The 19,722-nt window shown below is 39.1% G+C and overlaps 1 protein-coding gene across 3 annotated transcripts in view; it reads left to right on the top strand.

Moving 5' to 3' along the window:
* Positions 1-2,163: 2,163 nt before the first annotated feature.
* Positions 2,164-19,722, top strand: part of msi (musashi) — a 294,988-nt gene continuing 277,429 nt past the window's right edge. For all 3 annotated transcript variants that reach the window (XM_067111616.1, XM_067111614.1, XM_067111613.1), the window contains exon 1: positions 2,164-2,679. In XM_067111616.1, coding sequence (XP_066967717.1) covers positions 2,667-2,679 — 13 coding nt within the window. In that variant the 5' untranslated portion in view covers positions 2,164-2,666. The remainder of the gene's footprint in view (positions 2,680-19,722) is intronic.

The raw sequence follows: 19,722 nt of genomic DNA, 5'->3' as shown, positions 1-19,722 counted from the left end.
CGAATAAGAAATGCTTCACAGTAATGTGAATAAATACTGAATAAATAAAAAAAAGTAATGTAACACTAAACAGCTCTAATGCAGTACAAAATGTCTGGATTAAAAATCATGAGGCTGAGAGCTTTCGAGAGCCTGCTGAACTCCTATCTTTAAACAGAAAATAGTAGTAGTAGTGGAAGTAGTAATGGAAGTATTAATAACGACAGTAGTAAAAAAAAAAAAAAATTCTCAACTCGATTACAACAATTTTTTGCAAAGATCAAAACTTCATGATTTCGCGATTATTTTAGTCCCAGGATCTCTGCAAAATGGAATGTCAGGGACCGCTTAGTACAACAGTAAAGCATTTATACCAAAGCACGTCACGTTAAGTATACAGCTTTATATATATACGGTATATATATATATATATATATATATATATATATATATATATATATATATATATATATATATATATATATAATTTATATATTTATATTTATATGCATTTGTGTGTGTGTGTGTGCGTGCGTGTAGTGACAGGCGTATCCAAAAAGTGTGAAGAATTCGAGAAGCTAAGAGGGAACTATACTTATCAAAATTACATGCGTATCTGGCAAAAAGTTATATGTACACACACACACACACACACACACACACACACACACACACACACACACACACACATATATATATATATATATATATATATATATATACATATACGTATGTATATTGTAATCGCATGTGTGAGCGCGTTTATACTACAAGGTCACATGTCTGGCTGCGGAACAGGTAAAGCAGTGGCCAACTTTGCTGGCTAATGATACGAACTTCAAGAAGACTACGACAAACAAAACTAGAAAAACTAATCAGGAGGAATAAGGAGACCCGAATTGTTAAATCTTAAGGGCCTCTTCCATTACTCCTTATTCTCATCTCTGCCGAAGTAAATGCAAATAACTTGCCTGTACCCTGACGGTTAATTTTTTTTTCTTACTTTGCCGACACTTCGTAAAAAACGATCCAGGTCTTTAATTTTGTATTCGGTTTACTATCAATAATCTTGATAGTGAACTGCAGCGCTGAAAGCTTCGAGAACGCAGTCATTGGCCTTATGCAAGTTTAAAGTTTTTATACGAGGTTCCGAAGCTGAGAGAGAGAGAGAGAGAGAGAGAGAGAGAGAGAGAGAGAGAGAGAGAAAGTATATGACGATGAAAGTAAGATTACAATGAAACATACGGTCATGAAAAAGAGCTATAACCCATATCTGTATCTCCACCTCGCTAAGAATTATATGGAGCACTACGTAAGCCCCGGAGTGGCCCCTCCGACATTACCCCCAACTCCCATGTGGCATTAGTCACCGCTGGACCAGTTCGACTGGACGATGCCTCCCTCGGGGGCATCTGGAACGCCGCCAAAGTGTCATGGGAAAGGGAAGACTCTCCCTTTCAGCTGAATACTTGAAGGAATCGCGGTTTCAGGATGCCTCCTGCAGGAGAAGCAAATACATCTCGAATGACTTTAAAGTAGAAGCGTGTCCAATAAATCTCTCTCCCTGTCTCCTTTTCCCCTAACGCCAACAAAACAAAGGGATCCAAAATCTGGCGGCTGGGTAGGGGGAGGGGTGATAGTAACGGGGGACCTCATCCAGAGGCCCATAGAAAACGAGTAATGAAGATGATGATGACCAAACACGCTGATGTCCCCCCGTCGGAAAGAAAACAAAGATTCGTCAATATAACTCACACGTTAAAACCACCTGACTTATCGGTTGACAGCTGTCAATAAAGTGCGAACTCATAACTTGAGATTGTATATCACCACTTCCTTTGAATTCGGATTTTGGATAAAGGTTGTCCAGGCTGGATATCAGGATATTTGGAAGTGAGTCCCGTGTACAAAGTTCCGTGCGCGCGCAGCAGATAGGGAGCAGGAGATGGCGCGAGAGGTTGGCATCCAGGTGAGCTTACTATATGATGATGCCAGGTAAACAAAAGCTCAATTATTAGATCAAGTCTTCCCGACGGCCTACAATGTGATTCGTACCAGGTATGAACAACGGAGGCCGATTATCATCACTGCACGAAAACAAACTTACCTGAATAAATGCAAGAGGATTAATAGTAATCGGCAACTGGGAGCGTCCGCGCGTTGTGGAGCTCAGCATCCCATCCACACAGAGCATTAGTGGTTTGAACGTCGCGGAGTGTGGATACGCTCGCCTGTCCACACTTAACCTCACAAACTAAGCCCTCCTCACAGCGCTAGTGTGCAGTTTGTTTTTTTTATCCTGCAAGGAATCACAACGTGTGCGCTTGCAATATATAAGCGGTGCTTAGAGTGCTCTCTACTACTAACGGTGTGGCTTTTAGTTGTCCCGTGTATTTTTTTTTCTTTGAGGTTATATAAAATCAACTAGAGCCTCGTCTGTTTTTCGAAGGAAACACATATCGCCGACCAACCTTCCAACACCTTTGGATCTGTAAATGGATTTCCGCCGATAGGTGAATCAATAAAATATATATATAAAAATCACTCCTTATTGGATAGTGTGTGACGCAAAGTTCTACCCTCACAATCAATCCTGTGAGACAAAGTCAATTCCAAGAAGTACGTACATATATATAAAGTATATTGCTCCTTGGCCTGTGTTAACAACAGAGAGCAACGCCGATTACATGAGGCTTGAAGGTAAACAACAGGAAACAACTTATCGGTTGTTTTGTGTTTATTTTTGTTTTGTTTAATAGTTTAAGTTTCTTTTCCCATACTCTTTTAACTCCATGTGAAACCCTTCCACACAGCCTTTCAAAAATGAAACTTTGCGGCACGAGATTTCTCCTGCCGAGGCGAGGATGATGACCACATGGTCTGGTCTGCTGGAGGAAGCGGGTTAGCCCCGGGTTCTCGGGCAGCAAGCAACTTCTATTTTACTGAAACGGAGAATATCGCTAAACAGTTATGAAAATGTTCAATCTGTTCATTCACTTAAAAAAACAATCTATTATTAAGGTCAATACGAATGGGAGTTTTTTTCGTACACGGGTTTTTATTTGTCGCATTTTTTTGGGGTTACCCATGGTTCCTCATGTCGAGGATGTATGTGGAAGCGAGGGAGCACAAGAGGACCCGAGGGACCACAGATGTCAGGCCCCCAGAGACCGAACAAAGACCGGGCTAGAATCCCAGCGCCCTTACCATACTGCCTCTCTCCCCTCCAACTATCCCTCCCCACCCACCTCCCCAAACTCCGAATCCAACTCCCCTAAACATCATCATCATCCTCCCTCTCTCTCTCACCGGGGGTTGGCTCCACCAAACAAGAAGACCCTTCGTATCCCCGGCTTTCTTTGAGGGGTCGGTTAGGGGTCCCAAACAAAGACACAGCCAAGCCAACCTTCCCTCATTCTTTCTCTTCCCACCGGCCATTTGCTTCCTTTTATATGTGGCCCCTCTCTCTCTCTCTCTCTCTCTCTCTCTCTCTCTCTCTCTCTCTCTCTCTCTCTCTCATTCCATGGCCGTCAACCGATTCTTCTCATATCCTGATCCTTTTCACCAAACGCTCCTTCGAACTATCCAGACCACATCGATTCTCTTCTCTCTCTCTCTCTCTCTCTCTCTCTCTCTCTCTCTCTCTCTCTCTCTCTCTCTCACCGGAAATGTCTTAGAAATGGGCCCGATCAGATTTCCAAGAGGCAGGGAGACGTCTAGCACCTGGGCGAAATGGTTGTTTTCGTCTGGACTACACGCGGACTTCCATGTAACGGATGAGAAACACGTTGGTGGCAATTCCAGACAGCGGATTCCCTCTTTAAAGCCTCTCTCTCTCTCTCTCTCTCTCTCTCTCTCTCTCTCTCTCTCTCTCTCTCTCTCTCTCTCTCTCTCTCTCTGAAAAACTTATCCTTTACTTTCACTCTATATGCGTGACCTTCAAAAGCTCTCCACTCTAACTTTTCCCTGGAACTTTATTTACATCATGTTGTTTATCTGGGCGCGGATAAATTTCAGTTCTTGAATAGGACGTCGCACACCTTAAAGAGAGATACGCACACTCACATCTACGAGAGTTACGCGGCGTTATCAGAATGGCCAATGACATTTTTGAAATGTAATAAAGCACGCATTTCCTGTCGCCTTTACTTATTTAGCCGAAGAGGTACATCACTATTCCCATCACCTTGAAAGTCTCTCTCTCTCTCTCTCTCTCTCTCTCTCTCTCTCTCTCTCTCTCTCTCAAACGGAGTGGCGCGGTCTCTCTACCAATCGTCACCAAAGCATTAACAACGAAGGGTGTTTTTGCTTTCAGATTGTGAAAGTACTCCCTATTTCATCTCTTGCTTGCAGGCTTCAAAGTAACATAGCTCGACACACCAGCTCAGATGACGACTTTTTGCTCTTTATCTCTCCAGTATTTATTTATAATTAAAGGTCCCCTTCCAATCTTGTCATGCCAACATGACGCAGTACAAGAAGAATATTACGACTTGTTTCCAGTTATTAATTTTTTTTTTTTTATCTTTTAAAATTATTGATGCTAGATGCATGTTACCCTCGTTTTGAGGTAAGGATTTCTTACTAATGCTACTCAGATATATAGCCAAATGTTTCTGGTGCCCTTACTGAAGTCATTAACAGCAAATCCTTATCTCTCACATATAGCTGTCGTGGAAATAAACTGAAAAAAATAAATTAGCAATTGTGTTACATGTATAGCCTATGCTAAATTTTCTCTCTCTCCTGTTGCAGCAATGGCCATCGCCTCAATTATTCATTGCTGTTTGCACTAAATCTCTCTCTCTCTCTCTCTCTCTCTCTCTCTCTCTCTCTCTCTCTCTCTCTCTCTCTCTCTCTCTCTTAATGCTGCTCACTCACTTTTACTCCGGACGGTTTTGCATGTGCAAATAAAAAGCGTCGGTGTCTTGTATGTTGTGTTTTTGCACGACGCTTGGGGAAAGGAAACGCACACAGCTGTTACTCAATCCGCTTCTTAAGGGAATCACTCTTTCTTCGATTTCCTTTTATAATTCTTTTACCTATTGTTCTATCTTATTTGGAAGATGGCAAAACTATTGTGTAGCCTATGCTTTCCTTAATCTTGTTTCAGTCGGTGGAAGGTAATATTATTATAATTGTTATTATTATGATTATTCTTGTGTAATAAAAATCCACAATTAGGTTATATAGTGAATATATTACTATGTTCATTTTACATAGGAATATATTTAGAATTTGTAATTGTGGATTTTTATTTCACATTGTTTTTCATGAAATTGTGAATGTCTGAGCATTATCATTATTATTACTCGCCCGATGCAGTAGCAGAGAAAAAGCAATAATTAGAAAAATAAGAACACTATATACAAATTAAATGCAGCTGACGTAGCAATTTCATTCAACATCACTTGCTTCTTCTACTTCTTCTTCATATTATTATTATTATTATATTAATATTATTATTATTATTATTATTATTATTATTATAACATTATTATTATTATTATATTATATTATTCAAAAAATTAATCCTATTCATATGGAACAATCCCAGGTGGGGCCACTTACTTGAAATTCAAGCTTCCAAGGTATAAGGTGTCCTTTCGAAAGAAGTAACAGTAGGTAGGTAAAGGGAAATGGAGAAAGAGGAGATCGGTTATTAGAAACAGAGATAAATTGGCGAATATATAAATAAACAAAAATGTAAGTAAATTATAATTTCCGCAAATGCCTTCGCCTCATACGGGTCGATTTTTTAACCTGATAGCAAGGTGTTTTTAATCGTATTTGCATGAGACGTGTTCCTGCTGCGTCATGACTTGTGAAAGAATTGACATCAAGTTTTAAATGAGAAAGTTTCATTGATGAAAATGGAGAGGATGCACGTGGATTGCCGTACTAGAAACTTCTTAACGAGTGAAAACTGTCGCTGCTTACGTTCATTTTTCTCGTCGTAAAGCTTCACAGTTTGCATAAATTAACATATGAATAATGAAGTACAAAATTTCTGGCGATTTTAAAAATACTGAAAGACGGAACATGTGCATATTTATGCAAATAAAGAGCTTGTGAGGTTAATTCAAGAGATACTGCATAGGCTATGGAACAAGTTTTGCTTGAATAAAAGTTTTTCAAACAGTTTCGATTTTCCAGTTCAGACTTTATTCATATATGTTGAGTGGTGAATAAGCGTGCTTTGGCAGAGGAAAAAAATAATCAAAAGCATACTTTTAATGAATGCTTGTTTCTACCTTTCAACGGAAGTGAGGTGAAAGATTTTTAATCACTGAAAGTTTCTTCAAGTAAAATATTGCAACCCTAAAGGTTGTGTTTACATTTAAAGTTTATGCTAAAGGTTGTGTTTACATTTAAAGTTTTATGTGTGTATGTATGTATGTGTGTATATATATATATATATATATATATATATATATATATATATATATATATATATATATATATATATATATATATATAGTGTCTGTGTGTGGGTGGGTGGGTGTGTTTGAGAGAGAGAGGTATTGTACATAGCCTACCCTGCATACCGCCCTTTCCACAATCTTAAATGTGGCGTTCAGCACTCAGCAGTGGAAAATTACTATTCAAGGTGCACGATAAAAATGTAACCAGTCACCTAACGTTGAGAGGACGTTAACCCCAGATACCAAAGGTAGGAAGAGGGAAAACTAGACCAATAGCCCAAGCTGGATCATTTAATAATAAACCATGCAATGACGCAGCTACTCTCTCTCTCTCTCTCTCTCTCTCTCTCTCTCTCTCTCTCTCTCTCTCTCTCTCTCTCTCTCTCTCTCTCCAGATACATACAAGGTATGTATTCAACTCATGCATGGATGAAGACTTGTAAGAGTGAAAGTGAAAAGGAAATGACTACCAAAGCCATAGTTTATAAGATGTTGCCTATCTGATAGACAAACAAGGTTATCAACAGACAGATTGACTGGTGGTTAGCCTTAGACGCTATGTCTACATCTCCAAATGACAGGAGTCTGCTTTTAAGGGCTGAACTGACTTAAAAGTCTGATAGGAAACAAAGTGGAAAATAACCTGATCTCGGCATTCCACTTTTCAAGATAGCAAGAGTGGCAATTAACTTTCTCTCTCTCTCTCTCTCTCTCTCTCTCTCTCTCTCTCTCTCTCTCTCTCTCTCTCTCTCTCTCTTCTCAACCGGTCTAGCCTCCTTCAGGGTAAATATCAGCCTACCGTCCGCTGTCGCCGTAATTCCCGTTCGTGGCACGTTGGGTGTGAAAGGAGGAGGGAGGCTTTTCAGCACGCGTAGTTTATCAAACGATACATCGGCCATTGCATGAATTACTAATTGGTAGTACTTTCCTTTTGGAGATATGGGAGCGCGTTAACTCCAAGAGATTCTATTCCGTGGAGTAAGTACTTGTAGTTGCATTGGTGGGTAGTAGGCCTAATTGTCGCAGGGTAAACACAGACGTCACATTAGGACTTTTAGTGTGTGTGTGTGGGTGTGGGTGTGTCTGTTTTGTACACAAGAGACCATCGACTTGAGTTGACAGATGATGGCAAATTCAAAATATCTGTGGAGAAGCGGATCGTTGATGGTGTTTATGATGTAGCCTACTGATGTAAACAGCCGGCGGTCAGCACTGCCATATCTTTCTGGAGATAACTTCCTGCAACTATTGATTTTCTCGTCGTCTGATCAAGTGGATTAAATCACACTAAAGTCAAAGAAAGTACCTGCACCTACCGCATTAATCAAGAGTAAAACATCCAGCGCTTGCTATAATTGCCGTTCGTTGGGGGAACCGGAAGTTCCTGGAGCCAACTGCACGGGCGTGGTATTTACTAGACACAGTGTTGCAGGTGGGAGGGTGGGCGGCTGGGCCGAATTAGTTACCATGACAGAAACGGATCAGTAACGGGCCGACCAGGGAAGCGGCTCTGGAACCATGATGACTTGAACTTCTTCAGAACCCCACAAGCGGTTCGTAGCACGTAGGCAAATTCTCTCTCTCTCTCTCTCTCTCTCTCTCTCTCTCTCTCTCTCTCTCTCTCTCGTTTACCTGAAAATTCTGAGTGCTTCTGCTGACCTTAGTAGCAACCTAAGTACTTGGTTATTATTCGACTCTTGTGAATTTCTCCTGGTGACGGTCAAGTTTACTAAATCCATACTGGAGTGGCCCCACGAAGTAACCCCTCCCTAAGCATGCTCTCTCTCTCTCTCTCTCTCTCTCTCTCTCTCTCTCTCTCTCTCTCTCTCTCTCTCTCTCTCTCTCTCAAGAACCAAAACGCTACTACCAAATTAGTAGTATGTGAGAAAAGCAAATCAAAACTGGAGCACATTCACACCGCGTTCGGAGACGCCAGTGGCTGTGATCTGACCTTTGGCATTACAAGAAAAAGTCGCCGAGTTCCAGCATGTACCGGGTTTTTACTTTTAGACCTGTAACTGATTTTCACAAGTCTTCCAGGATGGAAAGATACGAAAGGCGGTGGTTGCGCCTAGTCGTGACTCTCTCTCTCTCTCTCTCTCTCTCTCTCTCTCTCTCTCTCTCTCTCTCTCTCTCTCTCTCTCTCTCTCTCGAAGCAGCAGCAGCAGTGTTTGGTAGATAGCTGAGGTAGCGTATGCGCTTACATGATTTTTTTTTTTTTTTACATATATCACAGGAGTAATCCCTTGGATAATTCTAAAAGTTATATACAGCTTGACAATTTATTAGATTGTTTCTCATTATTTTACAGTGAAGAATTCCTGTGCTGCTGAGTTCAGAAATAACGATAACAGTTTGTATGAGTAGGCCTATATATTTATACACATGTACATACAAGCATGCGCGCATACAGTCTCTATATTTGTTTATACATGTACATATGTGTGTGTTCGCGCGCGTATACAATAGTCCATACGTTCCTTCCATATTATAAAGGAAGTATCATTAACGCTAATTTTTTATATTTTATTTAAAATGTTCCACGTACAATATACATAGTCTCGAGCTGCAACATTACTTGAAATATCCTGGAACAATGTTCCTCAGTGCCTCACTTTAAACCTATCTTAAATTTGTTTTTCTTTATTATTTTTATTTTACAAATGTTCATCATACATTTACCTTATGCTTCATAATTTTCTTCAATGATACCACGAGGACAGGAAGTTTGTGAAATGAATTACAAGTACTTAAAAATGTTAGTAAATAAAGATTCACTGTAACTATGGAAGAAACTCCACCCAAAAGGAATATTAATAACGTGAGACGCAACTGAAGCGAGTATTCTCTTTAATGCTGAAACTTGCCCGCAATGTTTACTTCCTCGTGACTTAAGTGCGAGAGGCATGCTTTAGCACGCTGTAACCGTTTCCGTAAAGGAAATGGCTTTTAAATACTCCTCACTTCGAGTGATCTTAACAACGTATTCTGAGAATGTTCATTCACAGAATAGGAAATGGCGTAAGGGATTAGTAGCCCATACCTGCCGTTGGCAGCCATGTGCAACATGCAACTGCAGAAAAAAAACAAGTAAAAATGTGCCCAAGTTGCTTCGGCACAATCGAGTTTTCTGTACAGCGTATAATGCTGTATGAAACTCTCAGTCGTGGCCCATGAAATTTTCAGCCACGGGGTGGTGGTGGCCTGTGTTGTTGGCACCTATAGTGGTGCCAGACGCACGATTATGGTTAACTTTAACCTTAAATAAGAAAAAATACAGAGGATAGAGGGCTGCAATTTGGTGTTAGATGATTGCAAGGTAGATGATCAACATACCAATTTGCAGCCCTCTAGGCTCAGTGGCTTTTAAGATCTGAGGGCGGACAGAATAAAGTGCGGACGGACAGACAAAGCCGGTACGATAGTTTTCTTTTACAGGAAACTAAAAAGAACGCGTGATGGAATCCCCTGTAACAGTGGAGTGTCATCTTATTAAAGGGCTGAAATAGTTATCGCACTTTGGTTGCGACTATGATCCGTCGATCCAGACTTCTTAGCGAAAACTGGTTGACATTGACACCGTCGCGACTTTTGTTACGTTGCAGTTATAATACCAAGGAATAATTTAGACTTGCGAACGAAGAAAATTTAGTGGTTGTTATTGCCTCGGCAGATAAAAGACAAGAGCTAATCTGTGTGTCGCAGTGAGGTGAACACTTGTAGAACGGTGCTTTTCTGTTTCGAGTTGTAAATATAATAACTGTGACAATTCTGTTGATGTAGGATATGTGGGCGCTTCACCATTGTGCACGCTTCACCATTGTGCAAGTAATGACAAACGCATTAAGTGTTCTGGGGAAAGTTGTATTGCTGAGTTATTGTTTCGTTGTGAGGCTATATAAATAATAAATAAATACAGATGGATCTTTTGTTTTTAAAATATTAATATGGAACTCGTGGCTGATTTGCGTTGTTATGTATATTGTGAACGGGTTTCCAGCAATGTCAGTTAGCTAAGAGTAATTTTTCTCCACTTTCCGTATGTGATTCTTTTTCGTTATATAAGTTTCGAATCTTAATAGATATTGCCTCCCCCCCTCCATATAACAATAAAAAGAATTAAGACTAGTGAAACTGGATTTGCATAAATTTCAAGTGCTTCCAGACTATATGACAATACATAGGCACACCATTCAAGATTCATAACAATTTGAAAACGTCCGTGGTTCATTTAGACTAAAACCTTCAATTTAAATTACATGGGTTACGCTGGTTGTAGAGGCATGGTATCAACGTATTTGCTGTAGATTAAAGCGTTCTCGGTGCCAGAGGAGTGTAGTAGAACTGTGTCCGTCTCAAAACGTGGATGAGCTTCAAGAAAACAGTAAATTTGTGACAAGAACGTGGAACTAGCTTTCAAGTTTCAAAGCTGTCTTACAGATCTGTACGGGGGACCCTTTCACTTTTGTAATGAACGCTCATTCTAGCTGTTATAGATAAAATTACATAAAAAAAAAAAAGGACAGGAACACTGCTGTAAATTTTGATTTGTGACTATGTTGTCGGGATTCGGTTAGCCCACAAAGCAGGAATAAAAGAAAACGATGGTATTAGACGGTTTATAAAACCTAGGATAATAAATAAAGAATAAATATATGCTGATAAAATCTTATATGGGTAACAACAGAAAAATATTAACATTGCAACACATAGGTTATTTGTAAAATGTACATGGTAAAATATTTGTCAACCCTAATGGTTCGGTAAAATTATATTTGTTTTTGGTAAAGTTAAGCCAACTTTTATGAAATTCTGATTGTAATGCTATTAGAAATGTAAAATATTGTGTATCTTCTCTAATGAAAAATAAAAAAAATTTCTGTACCTCAGGTCATCATGTAGAAGACATTTTCTGATATCCACTTATAAACGTTATCTTGAACAATTTTGTGTGAATGAAAACAGCTCCTATTCTTGGAATAACCTTGACTGGAGAGAAAGTTTCCACGACCAAAGACTCCGCTCCCAGTTCGTTCGATAGCCCAGTTGTCTGTCAAGTTAAGGCTTCCGGTATTATTATAAATATTCGTGAATTTTCGTACTCCACACAGTAATTTTGGAGTTAAATGAAACAGTTATCTGAAATTTCAGTAAACAGAACTGTCAGAATTATGTACAGGTCAAAACCAGGACAAGAAAAGTGAAAAATAACCTTCAACCTTCACGGGTAGGTCTAACCAAACAGTTAGCAATACGGTGTCAATCTGGAATCGTATTACCCACCACCCTTGTTTTCCAACTGGAGAGTTGATTTAACTATTCGAATCTGATACCCTATTGCTATCTTCCTAGGCCTGGCACAATTAGTAAGGAATCTTGGGTGTTACCGAGTGCTAAGAACATGGGATCTACCATATATGGTAAACATCATTCCACCCTCCAGAACCTAAGATTTGGGGACACACAGGATCAGGTCCCACAAGCCTGGGCACATCCCTGTTACCAGGGTCAGGGTTAGGAGGCCAAAAATGGGAAGGAGAAAGACGAGTCGGGGCTTTGGAGGTAAGGTGGGGGTGAGACAAGGGAGAAAGGCAGAGAATGCACTCTTTTAGGCCTACAGTACCAAGTGGCTTAACATGGTCTGCTTTCCAAGGAGAGGGCTGACATCACTTGTGTTCATGGCTCAAGATTCGAGTTTGTACAGTAGAACTGGTGTACTTAACTATACCTCACTTAGCATCTTGAATTAAAGATTGAATATGGAAAATACTTGGTAAAGTTCGCGCTGTAGCTTAGTAATTACTTTAGAATCCTCAATTTTTTTTTAACAGTAGATAGTCTTTCACTTTTACAAAAGGCCTACGGCAGATTAAGTTGTTCTCATGTTTGTAATCAAATGTAGCCTATTCCGTATGTAATTTGTTCAGGCCACTATAAACCAGGTGAAAGGATTCTCTCTCTCTCTCTCTCTCTCTCTCTCTCTCTCTCTCTCTCTCTCTCTCTCTCTCTCGTCTAGTCAGAATTTCTCCTTATAAGCCTACACCGGTATAAGACACATTTTAGTTTGTCGCACAGGGGTACATTCCTTATGAGGGCGGTGAGCCGCTTCGAACCTCATATCCCGAGGCTGTTCATCTCTACCGAGCTCTCATCTTTTTTTCTTTTTTTTTTTACTTAAATATCACCAGCTCATTTCAGTTTTTTTTTTTTTTTTTCCGAACCAGACAAGTGCACGACATTTCAAGCAGTGAACTTTCACGGCCTTGCGCCAAGGCTTCGATAAATGAACACCTTCATAGGTCAATAGAAGCGGGTATTCAGGTCAGTATATACGAAGGCATTGAGACATGATAACATGAGGGTATAGTGAAATCTCAACGAATACTTGTCAGGTCAACCGGATACAAGGTAGACAAGTGGCCTGTCACTTCCCTGGACCTGCCCCCTTCCACCACAACACAAAGCGAAGAAAAAAAAATTGAGAAAGTCAGTCACGACTATTCATAATTGCTGTGTGTGTGTGTGTGTGTGTGTGTGTGTGTGTGTGTGTGTGTGTTGCACATCTCATAAAATTCGACACACACCAGCGATGCCGCTAGAATTATATCGACTAAATTGCAAAAAAAAAAAAAAAAAAAAAGTCTTTTTGTAAAGTGTATTACTCTCTTGAGGTAACAGTAAGTCACGGCGTGTGAGCTGTAAACTTTTGTTTATATATATATATATATATATATATATATATATATATATATATATATATATATATATATATATATATATACATATACATATAGAAAGAGAGAGAGAGAGAGAGAGAGAGAGAGAGAGAGAGAGAGAGAGAGAGAGAGAGAGAGAGAGAGAGAAATATAACTTAATGAACTGGAGCCTTTAAAAATGGTTCATTGTCGCCTGTCTCGGTTTTCTCTCGCTACTACCAGCCTTTAATGGAAACAAACAACTTTTTGTCACTCAAATCTTTGCTCATTTTCAAGTACACGGAAGTCGCTCGTAAACAGGTTATTTTTGAAATCCTGTTACATGCTGTCTCTCGTGAAGAAAGTTGCCCAAGGTAAAACGCCAGTCATTTTACACAAGTTTTCTTCAGTAGTTTGGTATGTTGAGTGACTAAGGCTGCATTTATATCCTACTAGGTGTAGGCCGAAGTTCAACGGTAAAGAGGGGTTAGACTAATCATGATTTGGTGCCCTTTGGAGGTGCGGTGGAAATTCCTTCTACCTTCTTACGACGCACAAGTCAACTAACTTCCAAGTACATAATTCCTGCTTAGCTGATTTCTAGCTAAAACAACACTTTTCGCAGAATGTTACGTATGAGTGTGACGTATGTTTAAGCGACTGAGGAAATCTAACGGTCTGCAAATAGTCGGAGATGCCATTAAAGTTCTGTTCCGCGTAACCGTGCAACCGGTAAATCACGTATTTAGGTAATTGCAGCAATCGCAGATGATCTGAGATTCTTGACTGCGAATTTGCTAAATATATATATATATATATATATATATATATATATATATATATATATATATATATATATATATATAGGCCCATATATAATATTAATGCTGTATCAGACTGGCAAACTCATTTATTTTTGTTATATATTTTTAAGTAAACAAGTTTATTCACTACATGTTAAAACTTCTTTCATTACACAGTAACTTAATCAAGATAAGTGATTGTATGCATTTTAATTTACAAACATTATTTTACGTTGATGTGTCCTAAAGGAAAGGTGTCATCAGTTACTTTATGTTGATGTGTCCTAAAGGAAAGGTGTCACCAGTTACTTTATGTTGATGTGTCCTAAAGGAAAGGTGTCACCAGTTACTTTATGTTGATGTGTCCTGAAGGAAAGGTGTCACTAGTTATTTTACGTTGATGTGTCCTAAAGGAAAGGTGTCACCAGTCATTTTATGTTGATGTGTCCTAAAGGAAAGGTGTCATCAGTTATTTTATGTTGATGTATCATAATGGACAGGTGTCACCAGTTATTTTATGTTGATGTGTCCTAATGGAGAAGGTGCCACCAGTTATTTTATGTTGCTGTGTCTTTAAGGAAGGTTTCACCAGTTACTTTATGTTGTTGTGTCCTGAAGGAAAGGTGTCACCAGTTATTTTATGTTGATGTGTCTTAAATGAAAAGTGTCATCAGTTATTAAAGATTACAATGATACATGCTTGTAAGAATATTAAATAGAGAACAGCGGGCGGGGGGGGGGGGAGAGCCGGAAAATCTGGTTCTTCCGTAAGGAAAAACGTTATTGCCTTTGGGTGAGACAAGATATTTCTCTTTCTGCGTGTGTGCGCGCGCACATGTGTGTGTGTGTGTGTTTTAGAAGCACGTGCGATGCGAGTTTGGTAAGCCACGTACCGGGTTCCAAGTACTCGTGCAATCTCGGAGTTTTTTTTATTTATTTATTTATTTAGTTTTTTTTTTTTGCAAGGGCGTCGTCGTAAACCAAGAAAGAAAAAAAAATGAATTTCTCGACTGGGGTGGCATTATAATGTCGAAGGAGGAAGAAGAAAACCTTATGAAAAAAAAAAAAATTGTAGCACGAAAAAGAAAGAACAGTTTCCTCGAGAATTCGTTTCGAGTATCGTAGCACGTGCAAGTGCTCTCGACATGTTGAGCTAGTCCTACCCTCCCTACCGCCCTCCCCCTAGTACACAAACCTCTTTTAAGGAGCCACTTTCTAGTGTTAATAGCATTGTTACTGCGGGTTTAAAATATTCTTAACAGCCCCGAGGCGAGGGCAAATATTGGGTCTACGACAGTGTTCCATAACATGCAACGTTGATGGGAATCGGCAAAGAGATTCTACGAGGTTATGGAGTTGCCGGACTCGCTCTTACCACCGAAGGCTTTTTGAGAATTTACAAAATTTCCAGTCTTTGCTTTTTCACCTGTACTATAAGTCCGTTTTGTGTGTTGATTTTTACAAGAGAGGCACAAAAAATGTAAGTGGTTTATAGAAAAATAAAAACCCACATCGTAAACACAGTATCTGGTATTTGTGAGGTTAGACATTTCTTTTACCATAGTATTAACAGCCCATGGGAAAATATGATATTACCGTAAAAGCTGTTCAGAGCTGAAGATAGATTACCAAAGGAGAGGCGTGCCTTTCATGCTGGAGACTGCTGTCGCGCGAACATGTGGCCGACGTCTTAACATTGTGTAATTGATAACTCCTCGCTTCAAGCAACGAGCTGACCCGAAAGTGAAAGCATCAGGTTTTTTTTTTTTCCCGAGTGGTTCTCGCTTTGGCTTTGCCCGGACCTGATTGGTTGCAACCACTACCATCTCCGCTGCAGAGATTAACTACCTGAGCATCATTATGAAATAGTTTTTTAGACCTCGGTCTGAATAGCATGCTGATGGTCGACTTGACATTTTCGTGGCAGCTATTTCAGTTCGAGTGAATGGTCAAAAGAAATGATCTGCACGATTACATTCTAAGTACAACTTGGGAGTTTTAGGGCGAAAAGGGGGTGGGGGTCGTTTAGACACGGTTCTACGGTAGTTTGTTTCAGACTGGTTCGCCTCTTTCGATACAGTTTTTGTGTGGGGGCTAAAAAGAAAAAGAGACCTGTTGTTTTTTGCGTATGTGCTTCAGTATTAAAGTATCTCTCTCTCTCTCTCTCTCTCTCTCTCTCTCTCTCTCTCTCTCTCTCTCTGTGTGTGTGCATACACCTACTTATCTACCTACCAGCCTAAACTATTTGAAGATAACACGTCTTGTAACTGGCTAGGTTAGGTGAGCATTTCACGTGTGAACTTACCACAGGTATCGACTGTGACTGTGGGTGCAACGACCCGTCATAATAACTTAACCTCCCTTTTGTTGAATTAGCATTTAACCACCAGTTAATTGCTTCAGCATTCCTACTTGTCATCGACAAGACTTTTATATTTGTAAGAATTTCCTTCCTCGGTTAGGATTTTCGTGTTCGCCCTTTCTGACAAATTCGGTGAAATCTTAAACTCCCAGTCGGTTCTTCGTTTTCTTTAATTCTAATGGACCAATAACCGCACAATCAAAAGTATGTATGTATATATATATATATATATATATATATATATATATATATATATATATATTATATATATACATATATATATATATAAATATACATATATATATATATATATATATATATATATATATATATATATACACACACACACATATATATATATATATATATATATATATATATATATATATATATACACACATATATATATATATATATATATATATATATATATATATATATATATATATAAGTAATAGAAACAGTGTTCATAGCTGAGGCCTCTACGCACTCTGCTTCTCGTTCCCAGTATATTATGGAGTTTCGTCTGTTATGTAAAAAGGCGCGTGTTGATGAAAGCATACGTGCATATGTACTATGTATGTGCATGTTTTCAGTCTTGTCTGGTACACAGAAAGAGATCCATTCACTACCATCCTAGAGTAGGCTGAAGTTTTAGCTTCTTTTGTTTATGTCCCAGAGCTTCACCCTTCTTCTCGCCTTTTATCCAAGAAAAACGTCAGTTTCCAGTTTTACTTCATTTCTTATACCAAGGACGTTCTCTCTCTCTCTCTCTCTCTCTCTCTCTCTCTCTCTCTCTCTCTCTCTCTCTCTCTCTCTCTCTAGTCTCAACACAGCAGAAACTTGTTTAGAGGTTTGATTATTTTTCCTATTTAATTTTGTGGTGATGCTGCCCGCGTAAAATTAAATGTAATGGCAACGGAACTTGTGAGAGAAAAGAGACGGTTTATAAACTGAATTTTTAGTACGAGGCAAGAAGTCAGGACCTCGGGTTTCATACCAGAGGAGGCGAGGTAAGATTAGCCTATGACGTTCTTACCCGTGGGTGTAAAAGAAGACGAGCAGCAGTGGGTTGTAGTTTAGAGGCGGGGATTGTGTCGGGGGAAGCGGGTGGGGGTTAGCTGTTGTTCTGGAAGTGGATGGGGGCCGGTGGAAGGGGGGAGAGGGCACAGGGAGAGAAAGAGTACACGTTACCGGTAACCATTGGGTCAGTCACAGCCTCCCACGCCCCGGGTGGACACCGGATACCGACGAGCCGGATGAATCACACGTGGGAGATGTAAAAGCAATGCTTGCAAAATTGAGAGAGAGACGCTCTCTCTCTCTCTCTCTCTCTCTCTCTCTCTCTCTCTCTCTCTCTCTCTCTCTCTCTCTCTCTCTCTCCTGGCGGGAAAACTAAATATGGTCAGTGAATATACTTAAGCCTAAATGTACTTGGTTGTTTTTTTATATTCGTTGTTGCAACTTACAAGCGCAGTGTGTATTTTCAGTTACGCTTTGTTCATTCTGTGCGCGTGTCTGTGTCTATGTAGAAATGCATTCGTTATAGTACCTTGAGTCAAAGGTAACGGTGAGTGGCATTCAACTTTTTAAACCCGTCTGGTCAGTTTTCCGAACAGGACCGCATACCTTGGGAAAATCCCAACTATTTTTATTGTTATAAAAAAAGCGATAACAATAAACTTCCCAGCTCTGTATTTAGACCTTTTATTAAAAGCAACAAAAACTTCGGAGAATTTCTAATAGGAAGTTCCCAGTAAATTGTCGCGCTGTCACCTTTTTCGTCCTTGTCAACAAGTTAACTTGACATTTTTGTGAGCATGACAAAAAAGGAAGTTCTCAGTTATTTGAAGTGATAAGATCAGGAAATCGCCTTCAGCTCCTATTTTTAGATGCTCTCTCTGTCCCTTATACACACATACACAAACACACACAAACACACACACACATATAGTATATTGGTGTAAGTAAGTCTACATTATACAATACCCCTTACGTTTTTTTACATAATCAGAAGATAATTAGTTGTTCATTCTGTATATGCATATGTGTTTTGGATAATTTTTTTTTTTTTTTTTTTTTTGAGAGATTGGAATATAGTCCTTCAAGCTCATTTTTGGGGGTGTGGCATGAGTCAAACAATCCCCAGGCAATCGTTTCTTCTAAAGAGCACATGCAGTCTTCTATACTTAACCCCCCCCCCCCTTTTCAAACCAACGAAATGTTTATCAAGCCAAATACCTTTTCCCCCTAAGCTCCCAAACGGATGGTCAAAAAGAAGTGTTTTTTTTTTTCTCTTACCTTTTTTTTATTTTAGGGGAGGGGACCAGGAGATGCCAAGCGACCTTCCCTCCCATCCCCAACAAGTTCAAATAATTCATCTCTTTGGTCGGTGCTCTGAAGGGTCAAGATCCAGCGCTGTGGAGGCGAGAGAACCGATCTTACGTACCTTGAGGTTCAATTGAGCCGTTTATGATCTGTAGTTACCGGGGACCTAGGCGCTTTTCAGAGCTCGTATTTTGTATATGGGAACCAGATTCTGGCTTGGCCGCATCGCCTGCCTCTCTCTCTCTCTCTCTCTCTCTCTCTCTCTCTCTCTCTCTCTCTCTCTCTCTCTTCCTTGTTTCCTTTCATTAAACAAGAAAAAAATAAGCGGTAAAAAGCAAGATTTCTCCAAAGGTAGTTTCTCTTAACTTTCTTTTTGCACGTTACGAAAAAAATATGACGTGGGATACATTTTTTGTTCTTTTTTTTTAATTGTATTTCGACAAGAAAAACATATAGGCTATGCAAAGAAAAATCTTCAGCCGAAAATTCTCGATTTCATTTTCTTGCGAGACAATTTTTGAGGATATCAGCTCCATCGTGGTTTAATATTAATAAATATTTGGAGCCCAAACATTAGAATATTTACCTTGAACAGTGTAAATAAATCACTTGGGGAAAGCTCACGTGTACGTCTATTGACGATTGATATTTAATTATGAATACCAACGATCCGGTTGTTTCGATATTAATGAATATGTTATTTCTATTTTAACAAAATTGATAGAATTTCATGTTTGTGTGTGATATAACGATTATATACACACACACACACACACACATATATATATATATATATATATATATATATATATATATATATATATATATATATATATATATATATATATATATATATATATATAGCTACACATATACATGTTATATAATCACGAAGCTACAAATGTCGCTTAATATCAAATATCACGCTACCTCGGGAATATCCCTGATGGGGAATTATCACCGAAGGGGAATTTATAAGTGATAGTTCCTCTTTGGTGATAATTCCCCATCGGGGATATTCCCGAGGTAGCGTGAATTTGATATTAAGCGACATTTGTAGCTTCATGATTGTATATAAATCACGGTGTGATAAAAAAAAATTTCATATATAGGCTATATATATACATTGC

Source organism: Macrobrachium rosenbergii, chromosome 11 (genome assembly GCF_040412425.1).
Source record: "Macrobrachium rosenbergii isolate ZJJX-2024 chromosome 11, ASM4041242v1, whole genome shotgun sequence".
NCBI classification, from domain to species: domain Eukaryota; kingdom Metazoa; phylum Arthropoda; class Malacostraca; order Decapoda; family Palaemonidae; genus Macrobrachium; species Macrobrachium rosenbergii.
This window is presented reverse-complemented; position numbering and strand designations above follow the sequence as displayed.